Source organism: Hipposideros armiger, unplaced genomic scaffold (assembly GCF_001890085.2).
Source record: "Hipposideros armiger isolate ML-2016 unplaced genomic scaffold, ASM189008v1 scaffold_194, whole genome shotgun sequence".
Classification (NCBI taxonomy): Eukaryota; Metazoa; Chordata; class Mammalia; order Chiroptera; family Hipposideridae; genus Hipposideros; species Hipposideros armiger.
In genome coordinates this window covers 39011-59903 of record NW_017731544.1, presented here as the reverse complement: position 1 = coordinate 59903, position 20893 = coordinate 39011, and the positions used below count along the sequence as shown (strand labels likewise).

The following is a 20893-nucleotide window of genomic DNA, read 5'->3' as shown; positions in this document are numbered from 1 at the left end:
TCTCACCGCCCTAAAAATTCCTCCCTCCATCTCCCCTTGAACCTATGACAACCACTGATCTTTTTGTTGTCTGTCCATTTCTTTTTTATTCGTGATTCCAGGCTAAAAGATCAGCCCCATCTGAGAAAGGCTGTCAGAGAAAGAGGAGAAAGGGAAAGAGGTGGCAGAAGCTTACAGTGGCTTTTAGAGCTTCTGCCTGGAACTGGAAATAGGTCACATCCCTTTACATTGGTTGGTGTAAGCCTCATATCAATGGGCAGGGAAGTATACTCCTCCCATGGAAGTTACAGTAACGTTGTAGCAAGTGGAGATGTGCAGTTTCCTTACAGGGAAAAGGGAAGAAAATAATGGGGAAACAATAGCACAGTGTACCCCATAGCCTCCGTGCCAACCCTGGCCACTCAATTCTCCGCTAACAACCATTCCCTCCAACTATCAAGAATTATCTACTCCATCCATACTTCTCCCACCTTCCTTCTGTCTCTTCACTTAGCAATCTTCTCTTTCAGGATTCTGCTTACTTATTGTATAATGTCATTCTTGACTAGATTAATATGCTAGCCTTCCCTGTATGCTGCATTGGAACTTTTGGCTTTCTTAGCTGAATCCTTTAGGCTATTAGCAGAATTACATAATTAAGGAAGATCTACTTATGTGACTTTTCCTCTTATTTTTAATTTTTATTTGATTTTGGCCAAGGTTTTCATAGAAGAAAAATGACCTGCATACGTAAGAGTGATCATATGGTAATGTCCGATCAAAGATGTGACCACCTGCCACTTCCCTTGTTTGTGACTGAAAGGTGCAATATAGACTGTGACCTAAGGTAAAGGGGGAATAATATATATTGTAACCAGTGTATTCCGTAACCAGATTAAAATCAATAAGTGAGATAAACTGGCACACAGTAAACATATAATTAATGTCTGTCCTCTGTCCCTGCCATTATAAAATTTCAGGTTCACTAATGTATTGTGGAACTCAGCAGTTGATTTGAGTTTTTGTTCATAGTATTTCCTGAATCCAGCCTCAATATTTTGTGTAGGAAATAGAAACACATTTGCCTATAAAATAAATAGGGGTAAACTCTAATCTGAAAACTCATGGTTTAAAGATCTGAAATAATAAATTTTGCAGCATAATTCTGTAATTCCTATTGAATTTATGAACCAATAAACTTTCAAAGTTTGAGGATTAGAGAACCAATACATAGAGAAATCAATTTTATCAGCATTTTGTCCATTAAATGTTAAGGAAATGAATCTAGATCATGGCAGGGAAGTTTGTACTTCCAACCTAAATTTCTTGTCATTAGGTGTTTGTTTGTTTTTTTGTCATTTGTCTTAGAATGAATCTAAGAACAATAACCTCATCTAATGAGTGACAGTTAACAGGGATGGCAAGAACCTTCCCTTAGCAAGAATGAGAATTTTTATATTTTTATGATATTGTTTGAAGACATACAGCAAAAGCCTAGTGGTAGAATTGCCTGTATAAGTTGCATCACCGCGTTGTAGTGGAATGAAAACAAAATCCTTGAGATGCTATTTGGATGGAAATGAACTCCATGAATTCAATGTTTTGTTATACTGCTGCATTCAGATTGTCTGATAGATTGCTGGGCCATAACTGGAATCATATTGCTACAGCTGCAAATTTTACTTGTGGAAAAAATGTTTTCCTTGAAAACATGTCTGAAAATACATTACATTAATTAATGAGAAAATGTGATATGCTTGACAAAAACCTAGTTTACCAACTTTTAAAGGCTTTGTCTTTATTGATGTAGTCAGATCCCCAGATATTTCATGATCATAACTATAGAGGGAGACACTACCTGATTACGAGTTAAATAGATTCAGTTATACGAAAAACANAGAAATCAATTTTATCAGCATTTTGTCCATTAAATGTTAAGGAAATGAATCTAGATCATGGCAGGGAAGTTTGTACTTCCAACCTAAATTTCTTGTCATTAGGTGTTTGTTTGTTTTTTTGTCATTTGTCTTAGAATGAATCTAAGAACAATAACCTCATCTAATGAGTGACAGTTAACAGGGATGGCAAGAACCTTCCCTTAGCAAGAATGAGAATTTTTATATTTTTATGATATTGTTTGAAGACATACAGCAAAAGCCTAGTGGTAGAATTGCCTGTATAAGTTGCATCACCGTGTTGTAGTGGAATGAAAACAAAATCCTTGAGATGCTATTTGGATGGAAATGAACTCCATGAATTCAATGTTTTGTTATACTGCTGCATTCAGATTGTCTGATAGATTGCTGGGCCATAACTGGAATCATATTGCTACAGCTGCAAATTTTACTTGTGGAAAAAATGTTTTCCTTGAAAACATGTCTGAAAATACATTACATTAATTAATGAGAAAATGTGATATGCTTGACAAAAACCTAGTTTACCAACTTTTAAAGGCTTTGTCTTTATTGATGTAGTCAGATCCCCAGATATTTCATGATCATAACTATAGAGGGAGACACTACCTGATTACGAGTTAAATAGATTCAGTTATACGAAAAACATAGAAAAAAAATACATCATGATTTTTCCGACAACCCAATAATTGGGCAATCTTGATCTATATCACTTGTTTACAAGCTTGGGGTGAAGCCTGGAGTTCATGGGACATAACTCCAGAGCTGCCACCAAATGTCAAGATGAGGTCAGTAGATAGAGTGCTGGCTCCCTGTCTCCACTTGCACCAGATCAGCTACATTTTTACATATTTGGAGAGAAAGTTAGATTTTATTTGGGAACAAAGTAATATTTCTAACAAAAAGTCAAGCTTTTACACTATTTGAATACACAACACCTCTGGGTTATTTTCTCATCTATAAAATTAATATTTGGGCTATATGATCGCTAAGAACATTTCATCTCTAATACCATGATACATCAATATTTTCAGATGGCTTCTTTATCAACTCGAACAGGCTTTTAAAAGTGGAATCATATGCATGAGTTGCCCTGAATCTGTTTTTGAAATTGCATTAATTGGCACACCTAAGTGTAATAACATCGTCTTTTCTAGGTGGCACATCATTGGCAAAAGTGAATGTTCATCCCATTGTGGTCAAGGATATAGGTCCTTGGACGTCCACTGCATGAAGTATTCCATTCATAAAGGACAGACTGTTCCAGTGGATGACCACTACTGCAGTGACCAACTGAAACCTCCCACTCGAGAACCCTGCCATGGTGACTGTGTCTTAACAAGGTGGCACTATTCAGAATGGTCCCAGGTACACATAAAAAGTATTGTCTAAGAAAAGTTACCCCCTTGTTTTCTAATTAAATAGTTGTTACTCTAAAGTATATTTTTCTTAATTTTTTCCCATTTGTCACCACTTTCCCCTACTCCCGCCCCCTTTTTCTTTAATCAGTGTTCCAGGAGCTGTGGAGGAGGGGAGAGATCTCGAGACGCTTACTGTATAAATAACTTTGGCCACCGTCTTGCTGACAGAGAATGCCAAGAGCTTCCCCAAGTGACAATTGAGAATTGCAATGAATTTTCCTGTCCCACTTGGGCTACTAGTGAGTGGAGTGAGGTAACATTAAACACATGAGGCTTAGAACTCTTATGTTATTGTGTAGGAAAGCTTTGCAATCTAAGGCTTTATGTAATTCTAAAATATTAATGTGTTTATCATTTTGTAAATAACTTGATTATCAAGGCAATAACAATTAATAAATGGTTTGTTCTTAAACCGTTGACAGTATCTGGCTAACAGTAACGTTAACTGATGTTCACTCTCTAACCACTTTCATAATAAAGTCCCACTGTTCACACTTGCCTGAGATACATACTTATTCTAAGGTTAGTTTTGTACCTTTGTTTCTAGGCCAAATGGACATCACATGGGATTTGGGCAGCAAGTTTGGGGTGGCTGAACTTACCCAGTGAATATCTCTGGAGAAGTGCAGGGAAATGTCCCCAGGAATTGCCTTTCAACTGCATTTTAATATACACATTGATCATTGTGTCATTTTGTATGGCATTTCTGTTAATACTGAAAATAAATAACTGTCAGTTGTATTCTTACAGTGTCTTGTTACATGCGGAAAAGGGACAAAGCAGCGGCAGGTGTGGTGTGAACTGAATGACGATCATTTGAGCGATGGCTTCTGTAACCCAAGTGCCAAACCTGAATCCCTGAGGCCCTGTGAGCTGCATACATGTGCTTCGTGGCAAGTAGGACCATGGAGTTCTGTGAGTACATGACGAGGGTTTTTTCTGATTTAATCCATCTTTACAGAGTAGTACAAACGTTGCGGTATATTCATTGTTTTGTGGATTGGTGTGGATTGGTTTGGATAAATTTGGATTGGTTTATTGGAAAAATACCACTGAAATAGTAAACCCTTTTCTGCAAAATGTGGTCAGTACTGTTAATTTTAGTTTGGTAACCATTTCAGCTTCATTTTTGAATTTACTTTTGATCAAAATGCTACAAACTTATGTTTTCGTCAGACTTGTTTAAACTGTAAATATTTTCATGTACTGTGTCTAAATTATCTTTACTGTAGTTAGAAGAGGCATTGTTGAGAAGTTTTGCCAAACAGGCAGCTAGGATTCTGAATGATGAAAAGGTCGGGTTGACTGAGGTGGGCAGCTTATTCTGTGGGAGGTTGCCACAGTTGATGGGGAAGATTCTCTCGTCTTCCCTTTAACTTTGTCTCATGCTCTTCCTTATTTATCTCTTTGAAATTCACTTAGCGTGTGTGTTACAAGCCATTGAGTGGGCTCTGACTCTTTGTGTCTCTGAATGGGTGGTGTCCACACTGTCCTGTCCTCCACAGCCCTGCTCAGCTCCTGGAGACTCATGCCTATGGCTACTTTTATGGAGTCAATCCATCTCATATGGGGTCTTCCTCTTTTCCTGCTGCCTTCCATTTTCCCAGCATTATTGTCTCTTCCGAAAAACCGTACCTTCTCATGATGCCCGAAGTAGGACAGCTTCAGTTTGTCATTTTGCCTCCAGCGGTGTTTCAGGCTTAATTTGCTAGGACCCACTTGTTTGTCTTGCTGTCAGTCCAGGGTATCATAGAGCTGTCCTCCAACACCATCACTCAATCAATTTATGTAGCTTACTAAATGACATACACATATACCAGGTACATTTTGAAAAGTAATTTCCCTACATTGTATTGATTCTGCCACCAAAATATTAGGACTCTATTGATGTTTTTACATGATAATGTTTTAAAGATATGATAATAACTCCATTTTATCAATATTTTATTAGTATCTATGTCAATTTGAATAAATATAGAGAGAGTAAATTTGCTGAAATTAAGTCTGGAATCTGGTGTAAAGGACACATAAAAAGATCTACTGAAAATACTATTAACTGTGTATTCACTAACAAAATTAAGTTTATGTAATTTTTGAATAATAATGGTGTTTGGTATCTGCTTACATCCTTCAGTGCACAGCCACCTGTGGACATGGGTATCAGATGCGTGCTGTTAAATGTGTCAATGAGCTTCTCAGTGCAGTGTTAGATGACAGGATGTGCCATGGAGTGGGTCGCCCTAGTGACAGGCAGGTAAAGGACATCTTTCCATGGATTATAAACTAAAAGATTTATGATACAGGAGGACTACTGATGCATTAAAATTATTTCTGTATGCATTTTTTTCCACTTAGACTTATATGCCTTAAAAATGTGTGTGCATGTGCATCAGAGAGAATTTTTTGTTCTTGGTTTTGCCAGCCTCATAGCTTTATTAATGACTTTCTACTCTTTATCTGCCATTGGATCACTCATTTAACATATATTTCCATCCACTGAACTGCAGAAGAAGGATAACTATTACTATGCATATCACGAACGCTTAAAGTGTGTCGTCCTGTTTAAGGTAGCGTCTGTGTTCATTCAGAATGTTCCATCTTGGTGGTATTTCTGAAGGACTACTGCTCTTTTACTTTTCAGCTATCAGACAGAATGATCCAAAATTTAGGATTCAGAGCCATACTATCTACTTCAAGCCCTAACAGTACTTTGTACTTTTAAAAAATGGGCATTTTTACATTATTTGTAATTTAGTCTGCAGCTGTTTTTGAATTAGATATGTAGAAGAAAAAATGAATTATAGGATTTAATGTAAATCAGAGGGATTAATTGATTTTTAATGAGATCCATTTTTCTTTGAATAGGACTGTATAGTGACACCTTGCCCAATTCTCCCTAAAATTGGGGCCACTTCATTACCAGTTGTTCCCATAGGAAAGATGGCACAATGGCGACATGGTTCTTGGACCCCAGTAAGTGAATTCCTATAAGAGGTAGAGTGTTTCTATTGTTGGAGGCTTTTGGACATTGACAAAATGGTTGTTATGGATTTGCCAAATTAATGTATGGATTCATTGTCAGGTTTTTTGATGGTGTGGAAGGAGTTTGGGGTTTAGAATTAGGTAATTTAATGGCCAAATCCTGCTGTGCTTTTCAAGAACTCTATGTCTCTGGGCAAGAAACTTAAGTTTTCTGGGTCTACTTCTAATTTTCAAAATGGGGATAATATTTATGTCATAAGTTGTTCTGAGAAGGAGATGTGTCATTAGGCTTTTTATCATCCTTTATTTAAATTGCCAACATTTTCATGTCAGTTTTCTAAACTGAAAGCTTTGCTTCAACTGTATGTGGTATATATTTTTAAGCTTCACATATTCTCTGAATATTTAATTATAGGATCATATCTACTCTATTACTGAAGTCTTTCAAGGATATTTTAAATATCTTAAGGTTCTCTTATATAAAATGCTTTTCATATCTTTAATTTTGCAAATAACTAGTATTCCAGGAAGTTGAGTGTTTTGTTCTCATCATAAATATTTGATTTGTAAATTTATGATTTAAATTGAGTGAGATATTCACTGCTCTGTCATTGACTCAGAAGTGATGCCAGGTGATATCATTTATAATTCATTTTTTTTTCAAGAAACTTTATATTTTAGAAATGTGAGCAACAGCTATGTGTAAACAAAGTAGGAGAAGTACTATAATAACGCCTTGGTTTAATTCAATTTTTAAGTGCTCCGCATCTTGTGGAAGAGGTAGTCAAGCCCGCTATGTCAGCTGTCGCGATGCTCACGATGGAATAGCAGACGAATCATTCTGTGCCCATTTACCTCGACCTGCTGAAATAGCTGTCTGCTTTAGCCCTTGTGGGGAGTGGCAAACAGGGAATTGGTCACCTGTAAGTATTTTTATGATAAAAAAAAATGAAATGAAAAATTTACATATAACATTTTATATTTAGTCTAATATTGTAGTTTACTACATTATAAATGTTGTCTAAATGTGTGATCAGTGTTCAGCTTCCTGTGGCCATGGAAAAACAACTCGACAAGTTTTATGCATCAAGTACCATCAGCCAATTAATGAGAATTACTGTGACCCTGAAGTCCGCCCTTCAATAGAACAAGAATGTAATGTGGCAGCCTGCCCACTCACGTACAGCAACTTCCCGAGTTCCTCTGAGCAGCCAAATCGTTTTCCAGGCAGGAATTTTCCATTAACTCACAAACCAGAAGATAATCAAAATCAGGGGGTCCATCCGTCAATCAGAGGAAACCAATGGAGAACAGGACCATGGGGATCAGTAAGCCGCCGTTATTGAGTTATATTAATTCTGTAATGTTGTTATATTACTGCCTTTTAACAGATATGTATGTAATAGTATCAAATGCTTTTATAGCTAGATTTATCTAAAGATCAATCATTTAAATCTTAAAAGGATTAAGCAATTTTTTATGCAGATTACAAATCCCTGGCATTCTTATTGAATTATACACTAATGTGATATGCTTACAGAGGCATGCACTTAAAAACAGAGTACAATCCATTGTAATACAAACAAAAGAAAATCTTTTAAGAGGTAAGACTACAAGTGTTTATGAAAAAAGAAATCAAACCCAGAAATTACTATGATAGAAATGTAGTAAGCTGCTGTATAATCATGATAAACTACAAAAGGTTCAATTGTAGTTCATATTTTACATGATATTAATGACATCAAATAAGGAAAAACAGCAATATAAAAGTTAAGTGACTTAAGAGTACCTTTTATTTTTTATTCCTTCATAGTGAGACCTTAAACATTTAATTCCTTTTTACTTAAGTATTAAAGTATTAAGTATTAAGACAAGGGTGAATTTCCTATTGTAAGCTTTAAAATGTCACCTTTTCATCAGCAAATTTTTATGAATCCCCCTAGTAAAACTCAAGTGTTTTTTATTCAAATTATGATTCCAACGAGGGGGATTTTAATGTGGAGAGTTTGAATTTGAGTCAAAATACTATTTTTTGTGCACCATGTAACTTTATGATGTGGAATCTGTAGTTTGTGTGTTTTATCCTTGTCAGTGCTCTAGCAGTTGTGCTGGAGGCGTTCAGCGGAGAGCTGTGGTCTGCCAGGATGAAAATGGAGAAAGCGCCCGTCACTGTGATGCAGCCTCCAAACCACCCGAGTCAAAACACTGTGATTCAGGACCTTGTCCACGGTGGAACTACGGAAGCTGGGGAGAAGTAAGTCCAAATGCTTCTTAAACTTGTGCAGATTGTGACATCTCTGAAGACTGAATAATCTTACCTCACTATACAATATAGAAAGATCTGTTTTTTTAATTAACTAAAATCATGCTATTTTAATGGGTCGTCTGTCATGGTATGTATCATTCACTCAGGATAGGAACTATGTACTCCACGTTTTTTAACACAATCTAATATGCTAGCCAATATGTCTGTGAACCTATTATCTTTCTAACAGTAGCATATTAATGTTTTAATTTCTTAGAAAAATGGATTGATGTAAAGATAGAAAATTAGATTGATACATAGACCTGTTTTATGTACTTTTACTGAACCATTCATTTGATGAATCTATTAAAGAGTTTGCCAGTTATTGAGTACTTTTCTTCATGTCCTGGCATTCTTCTAGGTACTTTGGATATAAAGAAAAAATTTTAAATGGTTGTAATGAATACTAATCCCACATATATTATGGATGAGAAAGAATAAGACTTCTATTGGATGAATAAAATAACCTAATTTAGTCAAATATGTCTACTTAATGATTATTAGTATATATTTATTCTTCAGAGGAAATGTAGAAAATCATTTTTTAAAGATACAGTTTGACCAGGTACTAATAAAAGTGACATTTTAAAAATGTACTTTTACTATTTTTCCAAGTGGAAGTAAAATTTTTTTTTCTGAATTTAGACATGCTTATTGTGACAGTTCAAATATGAAAAGTTATGTAGAAATAAGAACTTTTAGCATATGGATATATTTCTTGCCAGGCCTATGTTCTATGTTGATCCAGAAATAGATTCATATTATACATGCTATTTTGCCACATGCTATTTTCATGTCATATATACTGAATATCTTTTCATGTTTTTAAATTTAGATCAGCTTCCTTAGTTTTCATTAGCTACATCGTAATCTACTGAGAGGATACCATACATTATATAGTAATACTTATTACTTAAGTAAATCAGTTTTGTTCTGGCTTAACCTGTCAGGCCCTTAGCCTATCAAGAGTTTATCTCATACACCCTGATATCTTAGTGAAATATCTTATGGTACTAATTATCAAAATTATGTCTATTTTTTTTTCCTAATGGAAGTAATAATTAGATTTCTTTTTTTACCCAGGAAAAAAAGTTGAGAATTGTGAAGAAAGCATAGACTTTGAACTCTAGCATTACTAATTATGTGTTCAACATTGAATAAAGCAATATAAATATTCTTTTTAAAGCAACATTATTTTGAATTCTCTTCTTATTTTTAGTGTACACAAACATGTGGAGGAGGAATAAAATCAAGATTTGTAATATGTCAATTTCCCAATGGTCAAATGTCACAGGAGCAAAACTGTGAAATTTTAAACAAGCCACCTAGTGTGGTTCAATGTCATGTGCATGCTTGCCCCGATGATGTGTCATGGCATCGGGGACCATGGAAATCGGTACGATAATATTCTTGTTTTTATCTGTTTTGTTTTGTTTTACTGTCCCCTTTTACTTTAATTTCTTCTTTTTATAAATTGTGATGCACATTATCCTCTCTGATTTTTTTTTTTTTTAAGCACAGTATTGGCCATCTTGGCTTGTTTTGTTACATTTGATAGTTTGGAAAAGAATCCATTCAATTTCAAGGACTGTAATATACATAATAGTTTTATATGTATTTATTTTTTAAGTGAATTTTGAACCATAGCACTATTCTAATGGAAATATTTTTCTCCAGTAGATCTTTGGCTTGCCCTATTACATTTGTATATAATCTTAACATTGTGCTTGTAACAATGGCAAATTAAGGCTGTGTCTTGTTTGAGTGCATAACTGTGTGTGGCTTTCTTGTTGTCTGTCAATATCTAGTAACTGATCCAAAAGCAAGTAACATTCTTTAAAACTTTGTTTTTAATCATTGTTAAACTTAGTATTTTGTTTGGAAATGTGAAATTATTTTTTAAAAACAGAGTAATTTACTTACATAAAGTAAATTAATTGTTTACAATTTGTTACATACATCATGGAAAAGTATGATTTGTATAGTAATTTATATGAATATTCATTTCTTCCACTATGTGGAGTTACTGTGTTTTGGGGATGTTTTAATTTCTGTTTATTTTTTTGGAGCCATAGACAAAATTCATAAATATTGCCAGTGAATGGTTTATTTTTTCTAGCATTTTCAAATATCTTGGCTTTGAATTTATATATACAGTAATACCTCAGTTTGCAAGCATATTTCGTTCCAGAAACAAACTACAGTAAAACTTTGGATTGCGAGTAACTTGGTTTACGAGTGTTCCGCAAGACAAGCAAACATTTCTATTAGGTTGGTGCAAAAGTAATAGCGGTTTTGGCTGTTACTCGTAATGGCAACTACTGCAAATACGTTTGCACCAACTTAATAGTACATTTTAACTTGGTAAACAAGCGGTATCTTTTAATATGAGTAGTTTGTTTCCAGAATGAATTATGCTTGCAAACCGAGGTATTACTGTACTCGTTTTGCACGACATTGCTCGTTTAAAATGTACTATTAAGTTGGTGCAAACGTAATTGCAGTAGTTGCCATTACGAGTAACAGCCAAAACCGCTATTACTTTTGCACCAACCTAATAGAAATGTTTGCTTGTCTTGCGGAACACTCGTAAACCAAGTTACTCACAATCCAAGGTTTTACTGTATGTATACATACATATATACATATATGTAAATTGAAATTAACATTTTGGTCACTTTCGATATTTTAAATCATGAATAACCAAGTATACTTCTTTCAGGTGAAAACTGATTTGAGTTTATAGTCTACTTATAACTAAACAGTTCTGCATTTGGAAAATATTTATAACCCTGGTTTTATAAACAACACTGATGCCTGTACTTGTTTTATTTTGTTTTGTCAAAGTCAAAGCTTTACAATGATATGTAAACCCAAGTTTCATCTCATGTTATTTAAAAAGTAGGTCAAGTTCTATTTCAGGTTGAAATTCATCTTTATAGTCAAAGTGTGACTGATACAAAACAACAGAACATTTAAACTTTATAGGAAGACCTTAAATTGCTGTATCAGAGAACCATCGCTTTGTGGGAATTAACAAAAGCATATTTTACCATAGAAAGCATTCCCATTTTTACTTAATGTTTGCTAACCATCTGCTATATCCTAGGCACTGTGCTACAGAAATAATAAAGATATGTTCCTTACCCCAATGGAGTTTACTGTCTAGTTGGAGAGATTTGAAATACTGTTGGAACTCACCACAAATAGGTATCAGTTTTTTGTTAGCCATCTGAAATTGGAAATTCTATATCTCTGTTACATTTTCTTTCATTTTATTGGTTTTAATTGGCAAGCCTAGTTCTCAATAAGGCTATGGATTGCCTTTTGGAATTTTGCCTCAATTAGTGGTTAGGAGTCTGCTTTCCTAATTAGAGATTGAATTGTAATGTCATTTGTTTCTGAGCACAAAGTTTTTATTTTTCCTACTCATTCATGATTTCATTAATTCACAAAGCATTAAACATTTACTATGTCTCCTGCTTTGTGCTAGGTATTGAAGTACCTAAAGTTAAGTGTTTTTGAGTCAGATTTTCTATTTGAGGGGTCAGCAAACTATAGCCAATCGATTAAATCTGGCCCACTGCCTATTTTTTGTAAATAGTTTTATTGGAACATAGTCATGTACATTTTTTATGCATTACCTGTGGCTGCTTTGGCACTATTAAGTAGAGTTGATTAGTTGCAATACAGACTATCTGGCCCCCCAAAGCCTGAAATATTTACTATTTGTCCCTTTCTGGAAAAAGTTTGCTGACTTCTGTTCTATTTAATAAACTTTATAATGCTTTTTAAATTTAACATACAATGTACTTACAATTATAGAATATTTGAATTACAAATGTTCATTTGGGGTCAGATTTAGATATTTTTAATCCTTTGTTTATTATTTTTAAAACCTTTTATTGTTTATCAACCTTCTCTATATATTCACTATGGCATTCACACAAGTTTTTTCCAGCTTTACTGAGATGTAATTGGCCTATAACATTGTATAATTTTAAGGTGTACAGCATCATACAATACTTACATATTCTGTTGGAATGTATCTAATACTGGGATCCAGTATACTCTGTCACACTAGTTTTTGTATGTAAATGATGTCATACGTGAAAAACCTTGAAGTACATTAAAGTCCTGGGCATAGATGACTTTTTCAGCCTCACAAAAATAAATAAAAAAGAAAACAATAATCATGACTACAAAATAGGAAAACAGCAGTACACAGTTCATTGTTTACTACATGTCTATTCCAAGAGGAGTTCATTGAATAATTCAGTCTTTGCACTAGTGAAGAACTGTAATCTTTATTTTTCTGATAAATTGAATATGAATTTTAAAAATTACAAATGTTTATATCAGAATTTTAAAAACTTATTTATTTACTTTTTATATGTATAAAGTACATATATATCATTAGAGTGCTTGGGTTTCTTTACTTATATGAAGGATTTTGTTCCTTAATTTATTCTTTTATATTAAAAGAGTTTAAGGGATCTGAAGTTTTGTTAAAACCGGATATAACCTTTTACCTCTTTCAGTGTTGCTGTATATTAGCCAAACTTCAGAATACCTCTTATTGACATATCAGGTTACTATTCTTTCATAGATAACTTTAATTTCAACAGGTCCAATTCACTAGGTTAGAAAGTTAAGAATGTGTGTGTATGTATGTGTATATGTATGTATATACTTATATATATATGAATGACTTGAAATTTCAGAAACCCTTTTCATTTTAAAGCAAAATTAAAATATGAACTGCTATATTACTGAAGTGTAACTAAGAAGAAAGTTGTTAATATACATATAAATATTCTCCACATTGTGGGAAATCTTGTAATAATTTATAAGCATGATTAAAGAAAGGAATAAATAAATCTTAACCTATGTCTGTTAATTTAATGACTGTATTTTTGTGATTAGTCAATGTGAAATGATTGTATTTTAACCCTTGTTTATTAATGACATGTGTTGTGGCTTTGTGCTTTGCATAATTCATATGTGTGTGTTGTATTTTCACTCCTTGGATCAATACCTAAAATGTTTATGTCACTGAACAGATATTGTATTGTACTGAATGCCTCTTTTCTTTTGGTGGTATATTAATCTTAAATAACAACTGCTCATTTATTAAACATTTAACTGTTGCATACCATGTTTTCATAATTTTACATAGCATATGTATAAGCTGCTGCTATTTTTCAGATAATTCGGTTAGAAACTAGCATTGGTATTAAAATATATGATTTATTGTTTATCAATCTTTAAATACTAGAAATTTTATATTTCCTTTTATATATTATAAACAATGAATAAAAATGTATGATACACAGAAACTTATTTAGTAAGTTAAAAATAAATGTGCTTATGACCAAGATAATCTTTAAAAGGTAAGTGAAGTTTTGTTTTTCTCTTCTCTTTTATATATAGTAAGGAATATTACATGTAACAAACTGTTCCAACAAGAGCTGTTTAAGTAAATTTATATTAATATCTTGATTTTCCCACTAAGTCTCATTTAAGTGATTCATTTTCCTACAACAGTTTTATTGCCTACATAGAATGAAATCATGTTTGGTAAGAAAACAAGACGTATTCCAGTGTGTTCTGGGATTGATGATGATACAAGAGAAGTCGTGTTTTTTCCATTAAAGCTTGTTTTTTCATATGAAAATGAGAAAATTGTAAATAATGAAAGATTGCATTTGAACTCTCTTGACTCTAGTGATTTCCCGCAAAATTTTTTTTTTTTTAAGAAAACACGTCTGTAGCATTTTGTAAAAAATACATACATACTATACTAAATCTCTACAAGGGAATGTAATAAACAGAAGCACTTCCGGAAGTAAGTATGAATTAGCAGAACAAACCCAGTAAATCTGCAGTTTGTTGATTTTAACAGCTTTGTGTAATAAGAACATTGAGAGTCTGAGAAGAGGGGTTAGGCTATTCCTTTTAAGGTGGTTTCTACTCAAGGTGGGATGCACTCAGGAAGAAACTTGCCTGCCTTGCTCTTAAGGCCAGCAGCCAGGTAGGAGAACAAGGTAATGTGTGGGGGAAATGGTGTCAAGAAACTCAATTTTTTGTAAAGGAGGAGTATTCAATAACAACATTTGTAGTAATTAGTTATAAACAACCAAAGTGTCCTTCGATAGATGATTGGATAAAGAAGATGTGGTATATATACACAATGGAATACTATTTTGTCATAAGAAAAGATGAAATGGTGCCATTTGTGACAACATGGCTGGATCTTAAGATTATTGTGCTAGGTGAAATAAGTCAGACATAAAAAGTGGAAAACCATGTGATTTCACTGATATGTGGGATATAAAACTGAAAACAACAAAGGAACAAGACAAACAAAGAAACAAAAACTCATAGACAATAGTTTAGTGTACCAGAGGGTAAGGGGAGAGGGGGGGTGGTAGATGAGAGTAAACAGGATTAAATATATGGTGATGGAAGGAGAACTGACTGTTTGGTGAACACACAATGTGACATATAGATGATGTATTACAGAATTGTACACTTGAAACCTTTGTAACTTTACTAACCATTGTCACCTTAATAAACTTTAATTTAAAATAAATTTAGAAAAGAAACATATAAGCAAAGCAATAGGCTGGAAATTTATCTTATTCCAAATTTATTATAGAAAACTTGAACTATTAAGTGTTTCCATTTATTACCTTATCCTGGCACATTCATTGATGCTCCCTTAAATTATGAACATCTCCTACATACCAGGCATTGTGCTGGTCACTAGAGATGAAGCAGGCACAATTTTTGTATACAAGGAGTTTGCAGTTTAATGATGAATGCACTAAACAGATGATTGGAATGTACAGTGGAATTATTTGTTTCAGTAACAACCATGTGGTTTATAATATTGAAGATTCATAATATTGGTGGCTTAATAGATTATAATTATCCAAGAATTAGTAATGAGAATTGTACTTGACAGCATAATAATTCTGCCACTGGATCCTTTTAGAAAGCCTAAACTAGTAGGACATATTCCATTATATCCTGGCAAGAGATGAGTGATGTCCTAAGCCCCTACGCTAGAAGAATAGTTTACCCTTTGCATATTTGCAGCATCTCCCTTTTTTGGTCATACGAGTATGAATTTCATGCCTCACCAAAAGGGAAAATATGGATGGATTTATAGTTTTCCCTAGAATTGGTACTCTGAAAATAATTTTGGAGACACAAATGGGCCTTGCAGGTTTGAAATGTATGACCTAAGAAAAATTTAAGCAGATAACCTAATTAATAATGAGATAGATCATGGACAAAGAGACTTTCTATGAGTGTGTTATGTTGAGTGAAGTTAGAATGTAGAGTTTAAAATAACTAAAAAACAACTGGACACAAAATGGTGATATACCATATTTTTCTTTATATTTGTATATTAAAGAAAATGAAAATGTTGATGTTTTCATGGTAATTCTGTTTTCCCAGGCATAATGCTTTGGAATGTTTAAGAATCTCTGGAAAAAGAAAAATTTATGTTTTAGAACATATTCTCAGTTTTCTACAAATCAATATGCTGTATAAGATTGTTTATATAGATTTTATATATAGGCATTATGTTAGATACCCTAAATTTTTGTTACAATTTTACATCAACTTTCAGTAGTTTGAGAAAAATCATATTTAGTTTCTATATAACTACAAGTCAAGCATTAATATTTTAAGTCTATTGCCTGACATTTTCTAGACAATTGATTTCTATTTTTTGATCATATATATATCTTAGTAAAATGTTTTCATCATGTACCTTTATATATTTTTATTATATATTTATACATTGTAAACTAATATATAAGTATATTTTGTGATTTATAGAACATATACAAACATGAATTTAAAAGGATAAGATGAATATATAATAAAAATATTTTATTAATAATACTTTTCTTTCATCTCAGTTTTTCAAAGGTAGAATGTTTCCTTAGTTCTGAAAACCTTGGTTCAACACTATTACAGTAGTTCAAAAATCTGGTTGTTTCAATATGTAATATCAATAGCTTCCATAGCTAAAAAAATTACCTTGCAAAACTGCGTGCCTTCATATAGCAAAGTTTATCACTGAATGCTTCTTTCATATACTAGTAATTGACTTTAAATCCAATACACCAATTATTCAAAACTTTTGTTGAAATTTGTCTCACAAATGTTTTCATTTCCATGATGTCATTGAGTTCTTGAAAAGTACTAGGAGTTACATTTTTATATTTTAACAAATGGCATTAAAATTCAATGAAACTTTGAAAGATTGGAAGCTATTTAAACAGATTAGAAAATTGTGCATCAAAGTTTTAAAAATGTACATTTCTGAGAGTTTTTATGGTGGGTTGTTGGAAAAGTCATGATGCATTTTTGCAATGAAAAACATAGAATATGTCATGACTTTTCTGACAACCCAATAGTTGGCATGTTGTTTATGGTAACAATCTCATAACACTAGAAATTAGTAGGAGTTTCCAAAAGCAGTTGCTCTGTCATCTACTTTTAAATGTCTCTCTACCTTAAAGGGTATATGATGGGTCTATTTTTCTAATGATCTATTAGGTATCACATTTTTATTACTATCATAGGTGGAAAAAAGCAGCAAATGTGAAACGAGGCTCTTTTTGCAATATAAAGAGAAGTCATGATAATTATGATATCAGTAAAGATTGGGTTTGAAGAGAGGAAATGCATGGGCAATGAGTCAAGGAAACTTGAGAGTATGAGGATTACCAACTGCAGCTTGAGGGACCCATTTGATGATATATAACCTGATTTTATATTATTCTCATGTGAGAGACTGTAATCTTGATTTCATCAAAAGAAATGTAAACTTTCATTTACCAAGAGTTTGAAGATATGTTGTTGTTGTTGTTATTATTCTGGAATAAGGAAAGGTTTATTTTATGCGAAGGCGCTAACCAAAAAGAGGGGAGCCCTGACGGTGCCTCAAATCGTCTTAAGACAACCCAAAATTCAGGCTTTTTGTTTTAATTTTTTTTCAGTTACAATTGACATTCAATACTTTATATTAGTTTCAGGTATATAGCTTAGTGGTTAAATGCTTATATAATTTATGCAGTGGTCCCCCAATTATTCTAGTACCCACCTGGCACTATGCGTAGCTGTTGCAGTCTTATTGACTATACTCTCTATGCTGTACTTTACATCCCATAACTATTTTGTAACTACCAATTTGTATGTCTTAATCCCTTCATCTTTTTCACCCAGCACCCCAACACCCCTCCCCTCTGGTAACCATCAGCTTGTTCTCTGCATCTATGAGTCTGTTTCTGTTTATTCATTTATTTTGTTCTTAGATTCCATGTATAAGTGAGGTCATATGGTATTTGTCTCTAATTTATTTCACTTAGCATAATGCCCTCTAGGACCATCCATGTTGTCACAAATGATAAGATTTCATTCTTTTTTTATGGCCAAGTAATATTCCATTGTATAAATGTACCACCTCTTGCTTATCCAACCATCTATTGACGGGCACTTGGGTTGCTTCCATATCTTGGCTATTGTAAATAGTGCTCCAATGAACATAGGGGTGCATATATTTTTTCAAATTAGTGTTTGAATTTCTTCAGATAAATACCCAGAAGTGGAATTTTGCTGGGTTATATAAGGTAGTTCTATTTTTAATTTTCTGAGGAAACTCCAAATCTTTTTCCTAGTGGCTGCACCAATTTGCAACCTCACCAAAAGTGTTAGAGAGGGTTCCCTTTTCTCCGCATTCTTACCAACATTGTTGTTTGTTGATTTATGTAAAAAAAAGAAAAAGAATGGGCTATGGCAAGAGGTATCCAAGGAAGAGAGGGAAATCTCCAAATCTCTTTGTTCCCAGTTCTTGATGGTCTTGAATAACCGCTGAGAAGATATATTATTCTTAGGTCTGTGGAAATGTTAAATATTAAGTCTATCCTAGATCTTGTGGTTGAGTGAGTTGTGGTGTTAGAATGCCTAGGTTTGAGCCAACTACTACTGTTTAACTGAGTGGCCTTTGACAAGTTAACATTTCTAAGAGCCTGTTTTCTTAGAAATAATCACTACCTAGAGAGGACATTTTTTAGGGTTAAATGAAACAATAGGTAAAGTGGTTGGCACAGAACCTGCTACCAAAAGGCTCAATACATTTTGCTTGTCATCACTTATCCAATAAGAAATACATATTCCCTTTCCTCAAGGAGCTAAAAATCCAGATACAATAGATAAAGCAAATAACATAAAAAAATGTGAAACAAGATCCACTGAACCAAGTTACACATGAGAGAAATCAGTTTGGACTGGAGTTTGGTTTTATAGAACTTTTATGGAAATATGATATCCAGCAAAATTTCAAATCATAAGGTACAGTTCAACAAATTTTCCAATGTGAACACACCTGTGGAGCCAGTACCTAAACCAAGAATATCAGACCCCCATAAATCCCCCATGTATCCCTTTAAAGTTACTCCAAAAGGTAACCCCTCTTCTGACATCAAATAGCATAGATAAGTTGCCTACCTTTGAACTTCATCTAAATGGAACTTAGATAATTTGCTAATGAGAGTCACAATATTTAGTTTGTGAAACTCATTCACAAATGAATTGTGTGTAATTGTCGTTTCTCATTGCAATCCAGTATTACTTGTATGAATATACAGTTGTATGACATGACTGAGGATGAATTTATATGAATACTTTCCAGTTGACAAGCATTTGGGACTGTTTTTAACTTTGGACTTGCAAATAATGCTGATACGAACATTTCTCACATGTGTCTTTTGGTGATCTTGTGTATGGATATCTGTTGGATGCGTAGCCAGGAGTTGAATTGCAGGATCTTAGTGTATACATATGTTCAGGTGTAGTAAATTCTATCAAACAGTTTTTTCAAAGGTGGTCGTATGACAATTCCAATTGTTCAACATCCTTGTCAACACTTGGTATTATCAGACTTTTAAAGGTCTGATGCTGTACCAACTGAGCTATCTGGGCATGCAGACTTTTAAATCTTAGTGATTCTAGTAGATGTGTAGTGGTATTTCTCATGGTTTTAATTTGCTTTTTGTGAGGCCCAATTAAGTTGTGTTTTCATATGTTTATTCCTCTTTTGTGAAGAGCCTATTGAAGCCCTTTGCCCATTTTTCTGTTGAATTTTCTGCTTTATTTTATTGATTTGTAGGAGTTTGATTTTTTGTTCTGAGTACAAATCCCTTGTTGGGTATATGTATTGAAGAATATCACTGTTACATTTTGGCCTTTTACTGTCATTCAGCCTCAGTCATAGCTACTTAAAAGTAGCAAGAGTAAAGCAGTTTCCAGTGCTCATTAAGTATTGTATGTAGATTCAGAGAGAATTTAAATGGACAAATATGGAGGAGAACAGCATGACTAATAGCTTGTGTCCATAGTGAAGATTTATTTTTAAATGACTTAAAAGAGAGTAACTTTTGAGAAGAGGAAATTTGCTACTTTGCTAGTTTAATTAAGAGTAGATTAGCCAGTCCCTGTACCAATTCTTTAAAAAAAAAAATCCCTGATTTATAATCTTCATGAATTTGTATTAAGTTTATTCATTCAGTAGATATTTACATAGTCTTACTGTGTGTTAGTGATATTTACATAGCACTAGGTGTGGAGGATAAAAATATGAATAGATCAGTACATAGAGTTCATATACAGCTGGTAAAATATTAAAAAGAATACACTTAGATGACTATCATAAATTATTTTGAGACAAATGTTCCTTTTAATGGGATTATTCATAGCAAAAAATACTACTCTAAATAAACTAGTTCCAGCTAACAATGTAATTGTAAATACTATATAGCAAAGAAGTCAAATTCCTGGGAAAGGGAAGTTGGATGCAATAATTAAAATTGTCAGAGAAAGGCTTGCCCACCATAGAACTATTTCTATGCCTAGCCTGTAATACCTTGGGGTGGTATAAGCATATATTTAGGAAAATTTTCTTCTAATATAGATTTTACCCACCTACAAACCCAAATATAATATTCGATAGGTAGGACCAGAAAGCATTTTGTGTGTAGAATGGTTAATCGTTCTGTTTGGGATGTCATTCAGTATAGTGTGAGAATTAAAATGTGCAAATTATGTGTAAATGATAATGTGTACTCTGTGAGAATATATTATTTTTAGGAGACTGAAGGAATAAAAGAAAACTTCCATTGCGACACTAACAAATAACTCTCTATTCTGCCACCAGAGAGAGGTCGCATCCTTTCATCTGAGGGAAAATTCTTCACTGTCTATTAGTTTAC

At 33.3% G+C, this 20893-nt stretch overlaps 1 protein-coding gene across 1 annotated transcript in view; it reads left to right on the top strand.

Moving 5' to 3' along the window:
- ADAMTS20 (ADAM metallopeptidase with thrombospondin type 1 motif 20) overlaps window positions 1-20893 on the top strand; it is a gene marked incomplete at its 3' end in the record, with an annotated part of 154610 nt that overhangs the window by 97793 nt on the left and 35924 nt on the right. The window contains exons 17-26 of the mRNA XM_019653064.1: window positions 700-826; window positions 3050-3260; window positions 3402-3566; window positions 4064-4228; window positions 5448-5567; window positions 6179-6286; window positions 7054-7218; window positions 7333-7623; window positions 8388-8549; window positions 9820-9996. Coding sequence (XP_019508609.1) covers window positions 700-826; window positions 3050-3260; window positions 3402-3566; window positions 4064-4228; window positions 5448-5567; window positions 6179-6286; window positions 7054-7218; window positions 7333-7623; window positions 8388-8549; window positions 9820-9996 — 1691 coding nt within the window. The remainder of the gene's footprint in view (window positions 1-699; window positions 827-3049; window positions 3261-3401; window positions 3567-4063; window positions 4229-5447; window positions 5568-6178; window positions 6287-7053; window positions 7219-7332; window positions 7624-8387; window positions 8550-9819; window positions 9997-20893) is intronic.